We start from the raw sequence: 20949 nt of genomic DNA on the forward strand, positions 1-20949 counted from the left end.
ATGGCATGTCATCAACCTGTTAAAAACGTCATGTTGTATTTATATGCATCCAAACAGAGACCACAAAAATATTTTTTTATGACTCTACATACAAATCAGTGTAAGGTTACTGGGAACACGCAGAGCATCATTGTGGGGATTCTCGAGAACAACCTGTGTATTATCCTGAAAATATCATGTTCGTTTGTTGCTTAACACCACACTAAAACATAACGGCATCTGCAGTTGCAGGAATACTTTTCATGATATACATAAAAACAGCTATGTATTATATCCAATAAAACATAATTTAGAAAGTAACCTTAGACAGTGTTATATGAAACATGGTTAGACCGCGTTATTGTGTAATGCAAAATGGTCAGTTCGTGGCTACATAACAGCTTTATATCTCCTCTTCCTCTTATGGTCAGGGATGAACATATATCCTAAATGCTTACTTATGGCATATCCAAGGACAGTAACCCATAACCACTTGGGTATGCATGGAAGAGGTACATGTCGTCTTGGTAGCTGCGAGTTTTTTCATTTTTCTCTTTGCCAACCTTGCCCTTGTCCTTATCGTCCTTGACCTCGTCTCGCGAGGCGCTACTCCCTGTACTAGGTTCTCGGCTCCCTTAAGATATACGAGACAGGGCCCAGCTTACTTTCGGTACCAGATTTCAAGAGTATATTCAAGAACAAGTTCTGGTTCGGAAATTGCGCGACCGCCGAATATGACTTTACTAGACCGGACCAAGTGTACGTTGTTTGTGACCGGGAGCACTAAGGTCTCGCGAACTGCCGTGACCTACTTGCGGGCCCTATTATGTAACTCGTGGTTGTAGACTATCAGGAAAGTTGTTGGGTCATACAGGATATTCAGTTACACAATGATATTTGAACTGTTAGTTAATTGTTGTCAACGTTTCAGTCTGAAGTTATATATTACTTTTAAAGTAATTTTTCAATATGGTAATACGAGGAAATGTCTTAGATTTACCTTGTGTGTAGGTGTGGGTTTTTATTAGCTCGTGATTCAGTTCCACATAAATATTGCTTCTAAAGTAATGTTGCAATATCTTGACATACGAGTACCGATAAGACGTGACAGAGTGCCTTCGCATCAAAGACTCTGACTATTGGTGATGATAATTTTGCCGAAAATAAATTTCATTTTCTCTTTCAATGTCCCGTTTGTAACGATTTGAATTAGAAGTATTGAAATAAGTTTGTACATAATACATTTATAACCAATTTTACATTAATATTCTTCTACAATAATGTGTCTACAGCTACAAACTGTTCACATCATGTCAAAGATGCGTCTCTTCTTTGTATTTGTAATAACAGGGGCGAATCCAGGATTTTTGAGAACGGACGGTGCACATATAACATGAAGTCCAAAGGTTAGGGGGAAATGCTCCTCAGGGAAAGTCTTTTCGGGGGAGAAGAGGATCCGCCCGTGAATAATGTGTATCTACCATCACATGACACAAGTATATGTTCGTTGGTCAAAGGACTTTTAAGAAATCAATACGATTAATCTAAACCTCTTTTAAGTCTGCTTTAGGCAGATGATTCTGGTGGTTGTGGGGAGGTGGGGAGGATCTCGGAAAACTGGTGATGACACCGGGTGTTCACAAAATGGGTTCCTGCTCTGCATTTAACACCCGCCACTCACATGATTTGAACAAAAAAGTCAGGATGTGTTTGTTGCCTGAAGCCACAAAGTACCAATCCTACCACAAGATTGTGACCTGTCAACAAACCGGACATGTTAGTGATATTTGAGCGTGATTCTCATGAATCATATACTACAGTAGTTACATTATGGAAACTACGTTACCATTCTCAGATTGGAGTGGTATTAAGTTTATCGTCTAAGTAATAACGGCCACGGGTGTCCAAGTTGTCCAAAGTGCAACAAAATGGTTTACTTTCATCATATTTGTATGTGAAATGTGAAGGAAAGCAATGATTTGTTTCCCAGTTTGTAACCATCTCCTGCCCTGTTCAGAAAGCGTTCTGTTGTTTAAGTCATGTGCAGCAAAAGTCCAATGTGGTCCAAACGCTTTCTGTAAATGATCAAGTTTGGACCACACAATCCAGTGATTGAGCATCGGTCTACGTAATTGGTATACCATGACATAATATGTCAACCGAGTCAACCCGGTCACCACCCGATACCGTAGGTCGCCTCAGTCAACAATGGGTTGTTGAAGATCAGTTCAAAAGTGGATCTTCACGGGTCCTGTTCTGAAAGAACATTATGCCATACGTGAACACTGTAAGTGACACTTCAGCCTGACAAGTCAAGTATAAGATCGGCCGATTAATCATTCAACATGTACTGCATACACGCTTAGCCTATGAAGCCGACACTAAGGCGGCATATGGGGCTATGAGGGGCTATATTTGATATTATGATCTCAATACTGCTGTGTGTATCTTCATATTGCAGCTTTTATCAATTAACTCGACAGGACTGAGATCACCCGAGATTGAACAAAGTATTATTGAAATTAACTCATCGATCTCTTATATATGGCAGTGTCTAGACTATGAATCTCATTGTTAGTCACAGTAAGTGCACCTGGTTAAAACAATTCATCGGGTAGCATTCTAAATTCTAAATAATTTACTTACGTGGTTGTTGATATAAACAAATTACTCAAAGTAAGCGGGAGAAAAATGGTAATACGAGAACTTGGAGAAAAGTCTTAGGTTAAGCTTTGTATGGTTTTTTTTAATAGCTCGTGGTTTAGTTCCATACAAAGAATGAGTTTTACTTCGAACGTTGCGCTTATTATTGTCCAACACACTCGGAGAGTTGCCACAACAAAACCGATGTGTTTGAAACACGCAGAATAGTTAACTCTGTTTATGTTTAAAACTGGATTTTCTTGTTAAACGGAATAAGGGCTCTGAGTATCAGTAACTAAAATTAATATCTAAATCGACAAATCCGTTTCCGTTATACTAAGGCATCTCTCCTGAAAGACTACGCTGCATGTGCGAGTGTCTATAGAAATAGAAGCGACAAACCCCTTTCCACATCCATAAGAAATCTCTACAAAAAACAGAGTCGATTGTACAATTGTGACTATATAATGAGTACATATTTGTTTCAGCAGTATTACAACTGCATGATGTTGTTTGTAAACAAATAGAATCTGGACCACTATACATTAACTATAAATTTGTAATGAAATAATTGATGTACGTGTCCTTCCCCAATGGGGGACCCGTGAAGATCCGGGTTAGCATTGATCTTCAGTAACCCATACTTGTCGTAAGAGGCTACTAACGGGATCGGGTGGTCAGGCTAACTGACTTGGCTGACACGTGTCTTTGTATCCAAATTGCGTAGATCGATGTTGATCAATGGATTGTCTGGTCCACATCCGATTATTTGCAGACCGCCGCTTTATGGTTGGAATATTGTCCATTGTGGCGTAAAACTAAACTCACTCACTCACTCACCCAATGGGGGCATTCATCACAAACATATACCAAGACAAATCAACTATTCACTTGAATAAAATAACTTTAAAACACGGGGACATACGGTACAAGTTAAAAATAATTTTAGTAGCTGATGCGTTAAGTTTAGAAAAGTCCCAGGCACGTTTACCAAACAACCGTTAGAAGCTGATGGCTTGAATGTATTCATTCCCGATCAAACTTGTGACGTTCTTTGAAATCTTCAAACAAGGAGCATGCTTGGTTGTACTTCAAAAGTTGTGTAATGGGGACACCAAACGTCGGAGTGTATGGAACACTGCTCAACATGAAGGGCATGTTGACTCTGGAAAGTTTTTGTCATTCTGATTTTTTATGGGTATATATGAAGACATGGTGCGTTTTCACTGGTCTCTTTTATCTCAGGTGGGTAAATCATCGGATGGGAATTGGCTGATTGACCATTACTGAACAGCATCTGATTGTCGATATACTGACTGACTGACTGAGTTTGGTTTTACGCCGCTTTTAGCAATATTCCAGCAACATCACGGCGGGGGACACCAGAAATGGGCTTCACACATTGTGCCCATGTGGGGATTCGAACCCGGGTCTTCGGTGTGACGAGCCAACGCTTTAACCATTAGGCTACCCCACCGCCCCTCGATATAACTTAAGCTTCTTTAGAACGTCTTGGCCAAAGTTCCCTTGATTTGATTTCATATATCAAATTGTAATCGAAACCTAACTGAGGTGGGTCACATGTTATTGGTGCTTGACGCAATATTACAATGTGTCTGTAAATATTGGGCCACTCAGTCGAGTGATTAACGTCTTGAGCATCAATTTATGCAATTGGGATAGAATTGGGATACAATGACAAGCATAAACTAGTCATCTTGCCTGAGCAGCCAATCGCACTGGGGGACTCTTACGACAAACGTGGCATGTTGAACACCAATTCTAACTCAGATCTTCACGGGTCGACATTGGTCATTGTCTTCCACATCTTTTACAAGGTCCCAGCATGCTTGGTATTAAGCAGGACAATGATATCATGGAAAAAACATTATAATTCATCAGTCTCACAGAGAAGGGTCGATAAACGTTTTAAACTCATAGGCTTGCCGACTAGTTTTAAAAGTTTATTGACAAGTGTTGATAGATTTGATATTCAAAGAAGCAAGTATGAGAATCTATTTATCATACAAAACCATTCTTCAAACCTTTTTTGTGAAAGTTAATCACCATTATGAACGTTAAGAAACAGCTAACCAGCTTCGGGGGATGAGAGATAAGCGATGTTATTTCATTGTGGCATCGTGGTAACAGGCGACGTCACAATTTGTGTGTAATTTCATGTGTGGCAGTTTCATTGAAGTGATTTCCCACGAGGCCACTCTGGTTGATGAATGTTATCCATGTGATAATTATATACTACCCATCAAAAGTTTAGAGTCACTAGCGTAAATGTAGCCACTTACTTCAGTCAACTGTTCTAAGCTAGATTTTGCAAAATATTCTTATACTGTTTGACGGTGCTGTCTAGACATGAACTGATGTATTGTAAAACAAATTCGTAACGTTGAAAAGATTATTGTCATGAGTTCAATAAATGATGACACGCAGTGAAAATTGACACACCAAAACGCAACTGTTCATGTGCGCGATATTTGCACATGCTTTTCAGCAATTTGGTGCATGATACTCGTGCAATTCATCACACTAATTTTTGCAGTTGGTTCCCTCCAGTTTGTGGAGAAATTCATCTTCGATGTAACCACATGTATATACATAACATATAGTGAGTGCTTTAAGTGAGTCTAAACTTTTGATGGGTAGTATACATTTCGGTCCAAACGTATCAGAGATTATCTGAATATGGTTGGTTTTTTAGTTTGATTTGATAGAATCCTAAATGTATTCAAGAGTCATTGTTTGTAAAGAGGTACTCATTTGAACCAGCATGTCTTTTACCTGAGAGCAGACACGTTACATTCAAAACATGATTTGATTAGAGCCATAATTCTAAGCATTTTGAAGACCCTCAACAGCCACCATTCATTCAATATGTACACATATCTATATCCAGTAGATTAATCGTTCTTTTATCCGTTGTCATTTCAGAAAGATAAGTATAAATATATGAAATGTCTTGACACAGCGAAGAAACTTACAATCCTCAGAGGGCGAAAGTTGCGAAAGCGTGACGTCATGAATACCGTATTGATCTTCAACAGAAATTGAGATTTTAGACTTTCTAAAATGTGCATGTTATCTAACTCCACAAAGGAAACCTCAATGGAGCAATTACTCATTGTTTGATCGGCATTCTACAAGTTAGTTAGTCAATAAAGAAGCATAAATCAACAGCGAAACGTCGCTCATGCAATGAAGAGGACGTTGTTAACGTCGTTGACACCAAGTTTCACCACTGTTTTTCAATATCATATTGCTTTCACCGCTCTATTGTTTTAAGTCAGATGGCATCTATGTCGGTTAATCGTTTGTTGTTCTATCCAAGGTTTTCTATTTATACAGAATCTGATCATCTGTCCTATATTGTTCTTCACAAAGTAGATCAAAATCATTTTGCTTTCTTCATGTGATTTCGGGTTATTTCACAAATCAGTAGTGTCATATTTCAAATATAAAAGCGACAAAACCTTTTTGTCATCTATAAGATATCTCTGCTAAAGGCAAGTTGTACAATTCCGACTGTATCATGAGCAGGTGTTTATGAATCTCTATCTAAACAGCGGTCATACCAGGTGTTCGCGAAAAGGTGAGTGCAACCCTACCGGTGGTACACAAACATTTGCAAAAGATAATCATTTCTTAACCTGAAAGAATTCGGGGACGAATGGTACAAATCAACATAGGGAATTGTATCGAACATCATTTGTGTCACTGTTGACACACCAATGACCAAAATGATGCTTCCTTTTTTACCTTCAAACCTTTTGACTGCTTGACGTCATCTGGTTTAGTCTTCAGTATTGAAGCTGAGTAATGCAGAAATGTCTGGTGAGCGTTTCCAGCAGTATTCGTGCGTAAAGTTGGGTTCCGAATTAATAGCGTTCTGCAACTTCATAACCCTTGAAGCAAACTTTATGTTAAAGGAAGTTGAACTAAATCGGTTAGACAAACAAGTCGAACTGTTTTAGTGAATGAGTGAGTGGGTTTAGTTTTACGGAGCACTCAGCAATATTCCGGCTATATAGCGGCGGTCGGTCAATAATCGAGTCTGGACTAGACAATCCAATGATCAACACCATGAGCATCGATCTGCGCAATTGGAAACCGATGACATGTGTCAACCAAGTCAGCAAGCCTGACCACCCGATCCCGTTAGTCGCCTTTTACGACAAGCATGGGTTACTGAAGATCAATATTCTAACCCGGACTTTCACGGGTCGAAATGTTTTAGTAGACCTGTGCTGAATATACAGTAAAGTTTACCCTGCTGTTACCTGTTTACCTTCTTCACCACACTGTTATAAACATGCATTACATATTAGGTTAAGGAAACATCTTGTCTCAAACTCCTGATAACTCGATGGTCGTATATTTTGCGAAGGTCTCGGTGCCTCGAAAAACTGTTATTATACCCATAAGTTATTACATAACATGAGATCGTGGCGCTGAAATCCTGGAGGGAAGAGTGAATATTTTCGAAAATAGAATTTGATGTCATTCGCCGGACATCAAGATGGCCTGGTTCATGAGATGTATCCTGCTGCAGTGACCTCATACCTAGGAGTGTAAAAAACAATAGCTGTAGGATGACAACGTCTTGTTTGTTGTATAGAGCGGCGTTACGATGTAGATTCTTTCACCGTTATTAAGCTAAAAGTGACTACAACCAAATGATGAGAAATATACATACACAGTATGTTTTGACAAAAAGAAGATTAACATTAACAGTGCCAATTGCAATTGTAATTGAATAGCAAGTGGCACATATTTGGACGAGGCCAGGTCGAGAATATGAACAATAAATAGCACAGGCGATGAAGTCAGTGAACGGGAGGGATGAAGTAGTGAAAACAAGCTGCTTGGGTGCTATGACAGGGTCTATAATTGATTAATTAGAACCCCGTAGGCTGATTGTTTGTCATAAACAACAAGGGGTCATCCATGAAGTTGTATGCATCATTGACTCAACAACTTCTATATCGCCAATCAACCAATTACAGCTGTGCTGTACCAAACTATGATGTATCCCCTCCCAATACACACACACACAAACACACACACACCACCACCACCACCCCACCCAACACACTCATAGACCTCAGTCCGTTTCTATTCTTGACACCTAAAGTCAGGTCACCACCTTGATGATGCATGAATAATCATTCCTACCAGCTCTGTTGATCAGAGACCACAGTTCTACATTCTAGCTATATCCAGATACCGTCTCATTCAATACACTGTTAGCGTGGCTGAGCCATTAGCACTGGTAATATAGACTCGTATGTACCATGTTGCATATGAAAATAGAATTCGACGTTATCAATCATGGAACAAATATCCCAGTATGTACAGAGAAACCCATTTATTGTGTATGATTAGATTGTCAGCATTTCATGGCCCTGTTTATCCAATGACGCACATGTCCATGAATAACAATGTTTAGTGGTTTATACCGGATGTTTGATCATCAGTCAAGCTTGTGTTATCTTGCATTCATTGACATGAAGTAATGATGTACTGTTGGACTCTATATAGAGAGCTGTTATATCAATAACTTACGTGGGGGAGTGAGTGAGTACGTTTGGTATTACGTCGCCTTTAGCAATATTCCAGAAATATCACGGCGGGGGACACCAGAAATGGGCTTCACGTATTGTGCCCATGTGGGGAATCGAACCCGGGTCTTCGGCGTGACGAGCGAACGCTTTGACCACTAGGCTACCCCACCGCCAGTAAAAGAACTTACGAGAAGTTGTTACAACGTGTTCTTTTTAGTCATTACTAAAACCGCAGTTGATCTTCAGCTCCGAATATATACTATTCCAAACAAGAAATCTGTTGCGAAAATGTTGTATTTTCAAACATGTATAACTCGTCCGCAAACATACTTTAGTATGTGAATTTTTACATCATTTTAGAAGAAGGAAATGTCTATACAACCAAGTGGATAATTTTAGATAACAGAGACGTTGAACGCGATGGCGACGACGTAGCACGGTCCCGATTCGGGTCTCCTGGCTCTCAGTCTAATCTCTCTCAACCTGTTCCGCACCGTTTGACAGGATATCCTCCGAAGTCCAGGCACCCTGGCTGCTGTGCTCTCACCCCCGGCAGTACGATCGCGCAAATGTAGTACCAGGATGTACTGATTTGGGGCTGCAGTGGTGACTCGAGGTCTGCCTGTACGGAGACGGTCATCTTTTTATGCCTGTTTGGTTGTAACGAGCTACAAGCCGTGATATCGTCCTCAGACTAACATTCAGACGCCTGGCAACAGAAGATTGGTAATATCAAGCGTGCATTCTTTCAATGGCGATGTTCCGTATCGAAGCGTCAAGACGTGGCGTAGTGATTTGACCTTGAAACCCCTTCAAAACGAATGCCGATTTCTGAAAGTAATCTGGATTTTATAACCAGACAGCGCATGCTCTTTGCTGCACAATTTCAACTGGAAGGTGATTTCTGTTGCGTTGTGGCGATGCCTTTTTAATCCTAGTAAGAAATCTCATCAAAATCAACATTTTCAGGTCAAGTCGAATTTTTACTTGTACAATTGTGTAAAATTATGTTATGAACACCTTTGTTACATATTTTGACTATTGTCTGAACACAATAGGTAATTAATAGATTTTTTAAATACAAAATACCTATGCGTTTCTTTTTTGGATAGAATACAATAACCATGTGTAGATGAATCACTTTGCATATAGTGGGGACATTATTTGTTCGCGAATGGCATCAAGTGCATGAAAACCGATGAGACGAAACGCTCGACAATATAAACACGGGGATAGTTGTTTCTGCGGTTGTCAACACATTCACTAATGCAGCTACCCATTTAATAACATACATTACTTTGCTTAAGAAAGGATTTTGTAGCACTTATATATTGTCTTTTACAACGCTCGATTCAGCCTTTAAACTGCTTGCTCCAGGAAATTTAAGAAAAACATTTTTTCGTCAAACAAAGAAGAAATGAGTTCAACGAGTCCTTTCAGCGTCAACAGTTGTTCGTCTTGTTCCACCATGTTGTAGACGTCTTTGATCAGTTGAATACTTGACGTGCCTTTACAGGTGTTTGTAACGGTAAGGACTAATATATTAGTGATTAGTAAACATATGTTCAGAATATAGTTCAATAAAATCTTCTTTTTTAAAATATGTCTTTCGATTATTGAAATAATATTATGTCCCGCAAAATTGCAAACATATTTCTTTTGAATGACTGATGCCAAATACTGGAGATATTTGTACTGACATTTATTAAAACAAGTTTTTAATAGTTTCACTTATGTATGTTTCTATTTTGATCTATTATTGATTTCCTTTTGGTTCCCTGAGAAACAAGTGCGACACTAATATATGACTTTAAAGATTACTGATACGAGTATCTAATGTTCACTGGCTCTATCAAACAAGTGATGAAAATATATGATTAACCTTAGCATTTGTTTCGGAATTTTGAAACTATTTTGCTTTATTATACCATTTAGTTCCAAAACCACTTCTAAAGATAATAGTTTCTAATTGAAAGGGGATCCATATCAAACATGTTCCAATTGACACATTCGTCTTGACATTAAAGTCCTGGTTAAAAGTGTCTCTTTTTCATGTAATATGAGCATCTCCTTCCTAATGAAAGCCAAGCCTAAAGAGCAAATATTTAACTTTAGAATTACAATTTATCCTCAGATTATGTACCTGCTTGAAGAAGCATGATGTTGCTTAGCTTTCGTTCTTAGCATCTGGTGTGCAACATCTTTAATCCAAAAAATAACAGAACGATTACAGTTAAAGAGACAAAGGATTCCCGTTGACATTTTCGTACAAGGGACGGGTTTACATGCCAATATGTTCGCTTAATGTGTGTCCCAATAGTTGCTGCCCTATCTAATCCCATGGTGAGGTATCTGTCCTTTGTAAGGGACTGGTAAATCAAATGGGGGGTTCAAATTGGTTAGGGGAAAAGGTTATGTGTAAAAAATATACTGTGCCTTGGCATGCGTTTCTCGCTCCAGACAATGCTCAGTGTCACTAAATTGTTTATGAAGCAGTATTTGGATAGAGAGTACCCTGTTTCTTAAAGACAACTACCTTCATTTTTGCCCGATCACCCCATACATGTTCCAAGGCACTTCATTAAAGACTTTGATACAAGTGACACATCAAATATGACTTTTAAGTCAAGTGTATTGGCTGACACGTTTTGGCAGACCTATTCCTCACTACTCACTACTTACCAATCGCTAGCTGACCGACACACAAAGTCATTCCTGCTGATAAAGCCTGAAACAAACATAACCACTCTAGGTAAACGTTGCTGGATGAATTGTTCGATCAAGGGATTTGGTTAGGGATGTATCAGTTGATGGCACCGAAAGCTGGAAATACTGCGGAAAGGTACAAAAGACACTCAGACTTGCGTGCACATAACTGTAAAAGAGAAATTATTTTCTCCGCCACAATAAACATTACAAGACCTGAGCTCAACGGAAAAAGCATATTGTACTTCAGAAATATGAAAAATATTTAACAGAAATTCAGATAGAGAAATGCATCCGTCAAACATAACATACATATGGAAAACATACACCTCTTTTGAAAAACAGAACGTTTTTGAATTGGACACCTGTTGTCCAACAACAGTATTGTTGCTCACATAACAATCCGAGTTCTGTCGACGCAATGTTTCCGTTCTGTCAATATAAACCAATATCTGAAATGAAGCATGTAATAATGGAATCGTAAAAGTCTCATAACCGAAAAGGAACAATCAGGCTTTGAAAACAGGGAACTTCATCTCCTACCATAATATCTCAACTATGCTCAACTATGTGGATAACAAGTCCTCCAAGCCTAGTCTGGATGTGTTGTGTTTGACCATGCTTCGATCAATGCTCCTAGATTGTACTTCTCCATCACCCTATCAAGAAAAGTCCCCGGCGCTGCTGCGAAGGGTCTGGGCTGATGCGGTGTTGACGTGCTATGTACACATGATTGACTGAAATAACTATGCTATCAATACCATTTGCAGGGCCAAATTGAGTTACTGGGTCTGCCTCATATGGGATTGGATTGAAATGTGATAATTGTTACAACATGATGACATTAACAGGACCATGATGCGTCTATCATGTTGACGACGCCAGATTAGATACACGACATATACTTTCTAATTGCTGAAACTAGTCTGGGGTTAGTGTGGCTTATTGTTTATGGGTTTTATGTAAACCGATATCCATACAATATTGCTCTATGGTAATATCCCAGTGAGTTAGTGACCGTATTATTTCCTTAATGGTATAATTGCATGGATACGATGTTCCTATAATTATATTTACTAACAAAAGCGTTTAGTACTTGTGTCAGTATGTTGATAACATTTGTAAATATGTAGAAAGGGTAATATATTTTTTGCCATGACATCATTGTGGTTCTTTTTCGGATTTATTCCAAATATAATTTGCAATACCAAACTTCAAAGGTACTCTAATAGTACAAGTCGCGTATCTTGATAATTTCGCAATGCGTTAGCACAACAAAAGTTTAGTGAAACCTCAGCGATATTCTTTCATACCTGAACCGTAGCGTTCGGGGAAGAACAAAGGAGAAGTAGAGAAGAAGAATTTCAAATGGCATGAGTAATATATGTTTATTCATGATTCCATTCTCGCTCCCAGCGCAGGACAGCCTCATGCGCGTGACGAACACCCGGTGTTTATAATAGAATTTTAAGAAGTAGTCGCTCGTCTATATATTTTGTTTTTTGTAATTTATATATTTTATACGTTTCGCGTTTGTTCCCTTTCTTTTTATCATCACATATATTCATACTAGTTATAATACACCAAGGCAATTATGTCTCGATAGGCTTGTGGTAAAAAGCTACGGCTTTTTTGGTATTGGAATCCGATAAGTCATGCCATTATGCTTAGGCTTAGAAGAAGTACACATACATATATTTCTTGAAAGGCACTAGATCAAAGTATCTGGCGTCAATGGTGTAACTCCACTTCCTTAATGACAAATTGACCTACGTATGAAAGGTGATGCGAAGCTTTTCTTGTACAATTGCAAATTACTGTTACCATGCCTCTCTACAAAAGATTAATCGGAGACTTACAGCTGAGAGGATTCAGAACATTAAGGTGATAACTAATCAGGGTTGTTCAGTCTCCTGGATCAATGTACTTCCAAATGTAGGCTCCTATCTCACGTCGGCGGGAATTTGCCAATAACCAATTCATAAATCTGTCATCCAGAGGATAATTAACTCCGGAAGTGACAGGTAAGTGCTGTGCTTCAAGAGTAGATGCCGAGACCAGACCTTAATTATGTCAACGAATGTCCTTTTCATATCTCAGTCAGACATTCTTAAGGTTGTACCATCTGGTTCCCATCATTGCGATTTCGAGGGAAATATGCTTTGGACATATCATGGTACGAGATGTTTTGAAGGGTGCTGAAAGCTCTTGAAAAATGAATAGGGTTGAGAAGATTGTTTTCAACGTCGAAATCGGCTGCATTCTCAATGTTTTAAGGCGGTATGTATGTAATCGAATCTAGACAAGACAATCCAGTGATTGACATCATGAACATCGATCCATTGTAATTAAATACAAAAATATACACCACAGAAGCATTGATTTCGTTAGTACTAACTAAAACGGAAAAATAGAAACCCATGGCAATTCAGACGAGAATTGGGAAAAGCAAGCACTTATCCTTGCAAGATCATCAATCATATTTTAGTCGAAATGTACATAACTACGGTTATAACGAAGCAAAAGCAGTTTTTCTTTGAGTCCGTTATAACCAAAGGTTATTGTGTAAAATAATGAACACTATTCTGAAAAATATCTGTATTTATGGAAAGCAGAAAAAAGAGAGATGTTATGGTACAGTCAGGCTAACATTACCATGGTATTTGAGAGATAGGTAATGTCTCAGTCTTTGTTCTGGGGACAGTGAGTGAGTGAGTTAAGTTCTACGCTTTTTTAACAATATTCCAGCTATGTCATGGCGGGGGACATCAGAAATTGGCTTCACACATTGTACCCATGTAGGGAATCGAACCCGGGTCTTCGACGTGATTAGCAAACGCTTTAACTACTACTCTACCCTCCTACCCTTGTAGAGATTGTGTGTTTCTGTGATGGCAGCAGCTCTGTAATCAGATAAAATCTATCAGTACTCTATCGTGCTGTAACTAGAAACAAATATTTCCAAACTTTCATAAGATTCAGGGAACTGGGGGTCGACTCAACAGGCCATGGCTACACTCTTTCGACACAAAATAAGGGGTAATGTATCTGTTCAAAGTGAAGTAGTTGCCTGTTATGCGAATTTCCTGATATTTCCCTAAAATATCAAAAGAAACACTGAGGCTTAATCTACAAATTTCCCTGAACACTGTCTCCACCTGAGGCTTGCTGTCAAAATTTCACATAAAATACCTCATATCGGCATCGTCCATATCTGAAGCCTGGATCAATATTAGATTTGAAGCCCTTTTACAGAGATATTTCGAGTTACCCCTGAGCACAGGGGGTTAATAATAGTAATAATCTCTTGATAGCAATTCGTCACATCGAAAGAAAGTCCCATTTCCTCTGAACATTATATTGACGATAACGTTTGCAGTTTATAGTGACAATATTGCCTATCAAAACAGTGGTTATCGGGATTCATTTAGTACATGAATGTGTGCGGGAGGACATTTCCTTGTAGCTATCAATAAAGGAGGTCTTTGTCAAAGTGATCATGAAGCGAGTCCGATGGTTTATTTGGGACATTTTAGGCCCTAAAAGCTATCTCTAGGTCATAATTACAGAGGAACTGTTTTTAATTTTTAAGTATCGTATCACATTCGCAATGGGCAGGATTGGATAAGGACCCAGTGATTATTATCTGCGCAAATAGCAAACTTTTATTCGTTTCACGAACGGTATCACATTTGAATGAGAACAAGGCTTTGTTCATTAATTTGACCACGTGGTTGTTACGGACATTTTACAGCACATGCATATGTGAAGTAAAATGTGTCGAAAAGGCTGATTTTAGCACATAATATTAATTGAGTTTATTACAAAACGTCAATGCATTATAATATACTGTAAACCCGTCAGGCAGGGAGTCTTGTCCTTCGGATGTTGGCTGAAAAACGTCGATATATACAAAAGGGCATTACCAGGATAGGAGTCAGGTGACCTGGTTGTCTAAGGCGCTACTATTAGCTGTGGCAAGAAGTGTCCTCGAGCGAGCTGGAAACAATGATCGAGGCCTGACTATGTTTTTGGGTGTGTCATTACCATAATGGTGCTCGTGGGTTTTAGCATCGGACTTTCTTCTCCGATTGGCAAAATTTGGCCAAGTGATTAACTTTAGCCTCAGTTACTTCGATGTTCTGACGTTCAATTATGAGGGACGGTGGTTAAAGCGTTCGCTCGTCACGCCGAAGTCCCAGGTTCGATTCCCCACATCGGTACAATGTGTGAAGCCCATTTCTGGTGTCCCCAGCCAGACATATATTGCTGGAATATTGCTCAAAGCAGCGTAAAACCTAAATAACTTACTCACTCGTTCAGTAATGGTCAAATAGCCTAGTCCTTTCAACTCATTCCCACCATCACAAGAAACGAGGGGGCGGTGGAGTAGCCTAGTGGTTAAAGCGTTAGCTCGTCACGCCGAAGTCCCATGTTCGATTCCACATGGGCACAATATGTGAAGCCCATTTCTGGTCTCCCCCCGCATTGATATTGCTGGAATATTGCTAAAAGCGGCGTAATACCAAACTCACTCACTCACAAGAAATGAAAACGACCAATGAAACCGCCTCACCTGTTTCATATTTACATCTATGCATGAACATCCAGAGTGACAAATAACTCTCCACAATATTGCATGACAAGAGGGATGACTGCAACTTTCCAATAGTCAACTTTGTTTGTATGCTGAGCAATATTCATGTTGCTTCAGCTTTGTTGTTTACATACCCCAACTTTTGAGAATTAATCGACTATGCTTATAAAAGATTACTACGAATGCTATACGACTCCTGCTCAAACGTTGTCTGCTCAAATAATGCTCAAAACGCCATTAAACTAAACTCACTCGTTCGTGAGAAGGTTTGGACGAGACAAAACCATCTAGATGACGTCCCTTGGATCAAATATTACTATTAAAATTGCCATGAATGTCATCAAGTGTCAAGTGTTTTGCGTCTCTTCAAGTCCTCATGTATTTATTGAGTATGATTTTAATGTTTATATCCAGAACGAAACTGACTTTAATGTCCTTTTCCATTTGACAGCAATATGGTACTGACGTGTTTGGCTGCTTCATCGTCGGTTACATGATGATGTGCTTTGGCACCGGGAACTTGGCGTCCATCTTGGCATTCGACAAGCTCAAGCAGTATGGGTTGTCTGCCATCTCACTCTCAGCAGGTAAGATTGCAAATATTCTCTTTATTAGACCATCAACCTATTGAATCACTATGGATATGGTTACGTGCAGAGAGGTGCATGTTAATTTGCAGTGCAATGAGGAGGCAGTTGCCATGGAAACAGCCTTGGTTTGACGCCATTGGTGCTGTATAAACCAAGGCATCGTATCCTTCCTTACATTTGTCGTGCTACTTCAGCGGAGACTGCAACAAGAAGTTGCTGTGTGGCATCCAGAAATTGTTTAGAATTTCCACTTGAAAAGTGTGTCTTTTTTGTTGTTGAATTCTGCTCCTATTTATGTTATATATTTAGTTACGAGGGCATATGACGCCATCATATGATTCATAACAGTCCACAATCTCACAACTGAGTGGATGGTCTTGTAAAGGAACCCTTGATTTGAAATCACCCGTATACACTGTTGTGCCTTGGAACAGAACTTCAATCAACTGGACATGTTTGAGCAGTTGTGTTTGATCCACATTTAAACTAAACTGGGATGTATATGTATTATTATCAGCTCAGTTTTTATTTAACAAAAGCCTCTTGCTCAAATCGTACACGAGATCGATGACGATATCACAATTGAGTGAGTGAGTGAGTGGGTGAGTGAGTTTGGTCAAACGCAGCTTTGACCAATATTCTAGTTCTATCACGGCGTGGTGAAACAGAACGTGATTGGAGATTTAATCTGAAGGAGAAAGAAAGCGCTGTTATGTCATCTCCAATAAACCACATACATAAATCAGCTTTCAGTTTTATCAAAAGTGTTCCAAAGTTTTGTAAAAAGTATAAATCAAATATATGGTGGTGACTATGGAGACTAATCACAGAAAATAGGAGACTTTTCGATTGCAAGAAGATTATGGGTTTCTAAATTTAGGTAAACATTATAGAAGTATTAAATTTGCGAGGCCTGTCTAACTAAGATGGCGAAATAAAACCCACTTGATCACCCATGGCGATTCAGTAGAAGAGGATAGGGAAAAGGAAACATTTACCCCTGTTAGATTATTAATCAGGCTCTGAAATGCAAAGAGGATGAAAATTGGAAACTGAGGCTTTGATGTCGGTAAAGGTCATTCGTTTCATGTTGACTAAGAGGCAGAAAGTTGATGTATTTGAACTACGGCAAACACAACCACCTTATCGTGTAATGAACACACAAACAAATGCCCTCGGGGTGTTTGGACATCTCTTGACCTTGTGTATTCAACGCACATGTTGTTAGTGGTCACTCCGGACGTAATCTAAGTCGCGGCAACGTCAACTTGCGTCCATAAATCAATCTGCTCATCCAATTTTTAGCGAGTATTTGGTGTAGAAAAGGGCTGAATTTGGCTTAATTTATTGCATTGACCAAGACCATGTGTGATTGCGGAGACATCTGTGGAAATAGGATTTTCCTAGAACTCTACTGTCGGGTTGCAAATAGGATCCCAGCCACTGTTGTCCTTCAAGGATGTGATTGTGAAAACATGAATGTCCAGCTTAATGCGGAAATTCGTGGGTTGCAATGGTATTTTTGGATCTACAACTGCTCAATTATTCTGTTAGGCCTCATTAAAGGACCGGCAAGAATTATTACAGGTCGTCTGAGTACATGTTATTTCAATTTCACCAGATGAAAGAATTTTTGGGGATTTTCTTAGGGCAAACCAACCGCGAAAGATGGAAATGATATTATTCATGCACTATGCTCATTAAAAGAGAACTCAAATCTAACGATGTTGATTAAAAAAAATTTCAAAACTGACAGAGAAACATGCACTACATTTTTAAGAATTCACTTCCCATCCAACAGTTATTTCACACATATATCCTTTTAAAAATTACTATCACAATTCAAACACATCACAAACATCATAAACCACAGATTAGCTACAAATGAATGCAAATGTTTTAAATGTTTTGCTAATATGAAAATACCTTTTCACCAGAAACACTGAGATGCATTAAGATCTAATGGGACCCAGTGACGCCATGTCTGAATATTTAATGACGTTATCGTCAAAATACAATGGATGAGTAAATCAGCCCACACAACTTCATAGAAAGCATCCTACGTTTAACAAGTAAACGTATTTAGCCGGGTTTGGTTCCTGCTACTACATAATTACTAAAGAAAAGCAATCCTGTCCCTCCCACGTGTACAAGTCAGCTACCACACAACAACGTTAACGGTACTGCGTCCAACTAATGACATGTTCTAAGACTTTTTGTGTGAAATGAAATATCATTGATTTTAAAAGATGCTTCCTATGCAGATGTTGGTATATGAACAAAAAAGTGAAAGCTCTTGGGAACATAATCTCACGTACTTGAAACACTACTACATGTCCAATTCAAGCGTAAGCTATCGTGTACATGGAAGGTGAAGCTGATCACGTGAATGTTCTCGACTGATAGCATGCGTCATTCGTCAAGTATATGGTGCTCAGTTGCGGCCATTACCAGCTTCCCATCTCATTGTGAATCCGTCCAGTCCTTTTGTATTTCAGGCAATGGTTTATTGTCCATGACGTCAGTAAAATTCATGTTTATTTGATTACACAACCTGCAATGCTCCAGATTACCCTGCACATGCTTTAGCGGCCCGGCTGTGTCAACGACTCGTCGCTTTTCTACAATCCATGATGGCTTAATTGGCACTGACTGTCAAGCAAAATCAGAGTCCTGAACTATCCTCAATTAATATTATGAATCTGATACCTTTGCTTGAAAGATCTGAACTGTCGATGATAATAATAGGACTTTAATAACGATGTCACCACAGGCTCTGATCGCCTAACTGCAGTGCAGAAAAGGTTTGTAGAAAGGTTAGAAAGAATGCCAGTCCATAAACCTAAATTGAAATGTTAACAAAGTGAAGGGCGAAATCGCAGAAACACTATTTGAATAAATGGTAAAGCGAAAGAGGACTTAATTCATAAGTGGGCGAAACCGTTTGTGAGGATGTGACATTGAATGGGCAGTGTAGCGGCCTATTGCTACAAAACATCGACTTCTTGTTTTTCAGTCGAAACATACAGAAATAGGGTTCAACAAATAGTCATTCGGAAAGTACTGTTTATGGAAATCGTAGGTCGTGAAATAAAGGGATTAGTCTGGAAAGTGGATCAAAGTGTTAAGCCCAATGTCGGACTGCCATTCAGTCTAACTCAGATATCACTCTGAATAAAAACCATATTCCTTACAGCAACGTATAGGGACTCTACTATTACCAATAGCGGTTTCAGTGTTGTATCAGAAAGCTTTTAAGCTACAGAAGTTGACTGGCTCCTGTGCCTGCATGCAATCTAAACGTTGTCAATGACATTAAACACTGTATCTGATTACGCCGTACGCCTGCGCGTTTCATCACTGGAATGAAGGACTTCGCTGGACACCTGCATGCTTACATTGTTATCATCACTGTTATTTCATTTCTATACTGCAAGAGCCACAACCAACCTATATCAACAAAAAGTTATTCATCTTATTATCTTTGTACATCCCAATTTTCCATTCATAACAAATGATTTATAGACTGACTATATGCATACATCATAAAAGTTAGTCGAGTATGGAGTTTAGCCTCCTTTTATTGATATTCCATGTATATGAGGTTACGTAAAATGCACATGTTTCTTAAAAGCTTAACATGACCCTGTGTATTCTAGAGTTACCGATTGACACAAGGATCTTCAGAGCAGCATCGGTCTTTGATTCCCTTGACGAGTATTAACTTGTCTAGGTAATGGTCATGACCTTATAGACGAGGATTGTTGACTCGGTATTAACAAGTCACAACACTTCTTTAAATGTAAACTAGTCTTTGAACGCACTCCAACAACAAGCCACATTGCACATGATGATAATCAGAAAGAACTGCTCCAGTCACCGATGGCGTTTGGTAATGCATCTCGTCCATTTCCATTTACTCCCGCCTTCCCAAAGGCGGCTTTACGCTCTGATACGGATCGAATGTTATTCCCACAGAAGAAATGGTTTTTTTTGCAACTATCTTATAAGCCAAAGGCTAGAGATCATGCTTAAATGTAAATAATGATACGTTTTTGTCCTGATTAATTTCACCACCACAGGAAGTCATTATATAAGAATATCCCCACTGACATCATATATGAATTAGTCTGTGATTTTTGTTCATAATTAGAATACAACAAAAACTTTTGCCATAATCAAAGAAATATCTTCTTAAAAGCAGAGTCTATTGTATAGTTCATAAGCATGTGTTTATTAATTATGCTAATGTTGGTGAAGAGGTGAGCGAATCCTGCCCATTGGTGCACCCGTCAGATACCCACAGCATTCACAGTCAAGTCACATTTTCACCTGGAGAAACATACTGCAAGCGACAAACAGGGGCACAAAGAGTAAAAGTAGAGAAACTGCAGTGGACGTCATTTAGTCTCCGATCCGTCAGATTTGTATATCTCCTCCACATATGTATGTTTTGAAATTGTAAATGATACTTTCAGCGTAATTCCTATAGATGAAATCTTTAAGATTAATGTGAGTCACTTTAAAACCTCTGTAGAAACATACCAGTTTTTAAATGACAACTTGATGCACATTATAATGAAACAGTTATTTCGGTTCTCTGACCATGCAAGATGAAAGGCATCTCGGACCTGTACATCTGACAAAACTAGAAGATCATTATTTATTTTTATTTTGCAAATGCAATAAGTCAGAGTCAAGGAACAACAAAACTTGGTCATCGTCTGAAACTGATATCATTGCGCGAAAGTCGAAATAGCAGTGAAAAGTATATGAATAGCTCACTAAAAGTCTGTGTTAACACCAGGTGTTTGAAAATAACTATTCCAAAACCGCACTTGAAAATAGCTTTTACGAC

The 20949-nt window shown here is 38.9% G+C and overlaps 1 protein-coding gene across 1 annotated transcript in view; it reads left to right on the forward strand.

The window, feature by feature from the left end:
- Positions 1-20949, forward strand: part of LOC124282919 (protein unc-93 homolog A-like) — a 158296-nt gene that overhangs the window by 51183 nt on the left and 86164 nt on the right. The window contains exon 4 of the mRNA XM_046718966.1: positions 15953-16088. Within this exon, the coding sequence (XP_046574922.1) occupies positions 15953-16088 (136 nt within the window). The remainder of the gene's footprint in view (positions 1-15952; positions 16089-20949) is intronic.

The sequence above is a fragment of the Haliotis rubra genome, unplaced genomic scaffold (genome assembly GCF_003918875.1).
Source record: "Haliotis rubra isolate DU_JTF1 unplaced genomic scaffold, ASM391887v1 Scf307, whole genome shotgun sequence".
NCBI classification, from domain to species: domain Eukaryota; kingdom Metazoa; phylum Mollusca; class Gastropoda; order Lepetellida; family Haliotidae; genus Haliotis; species Haliotis rubra.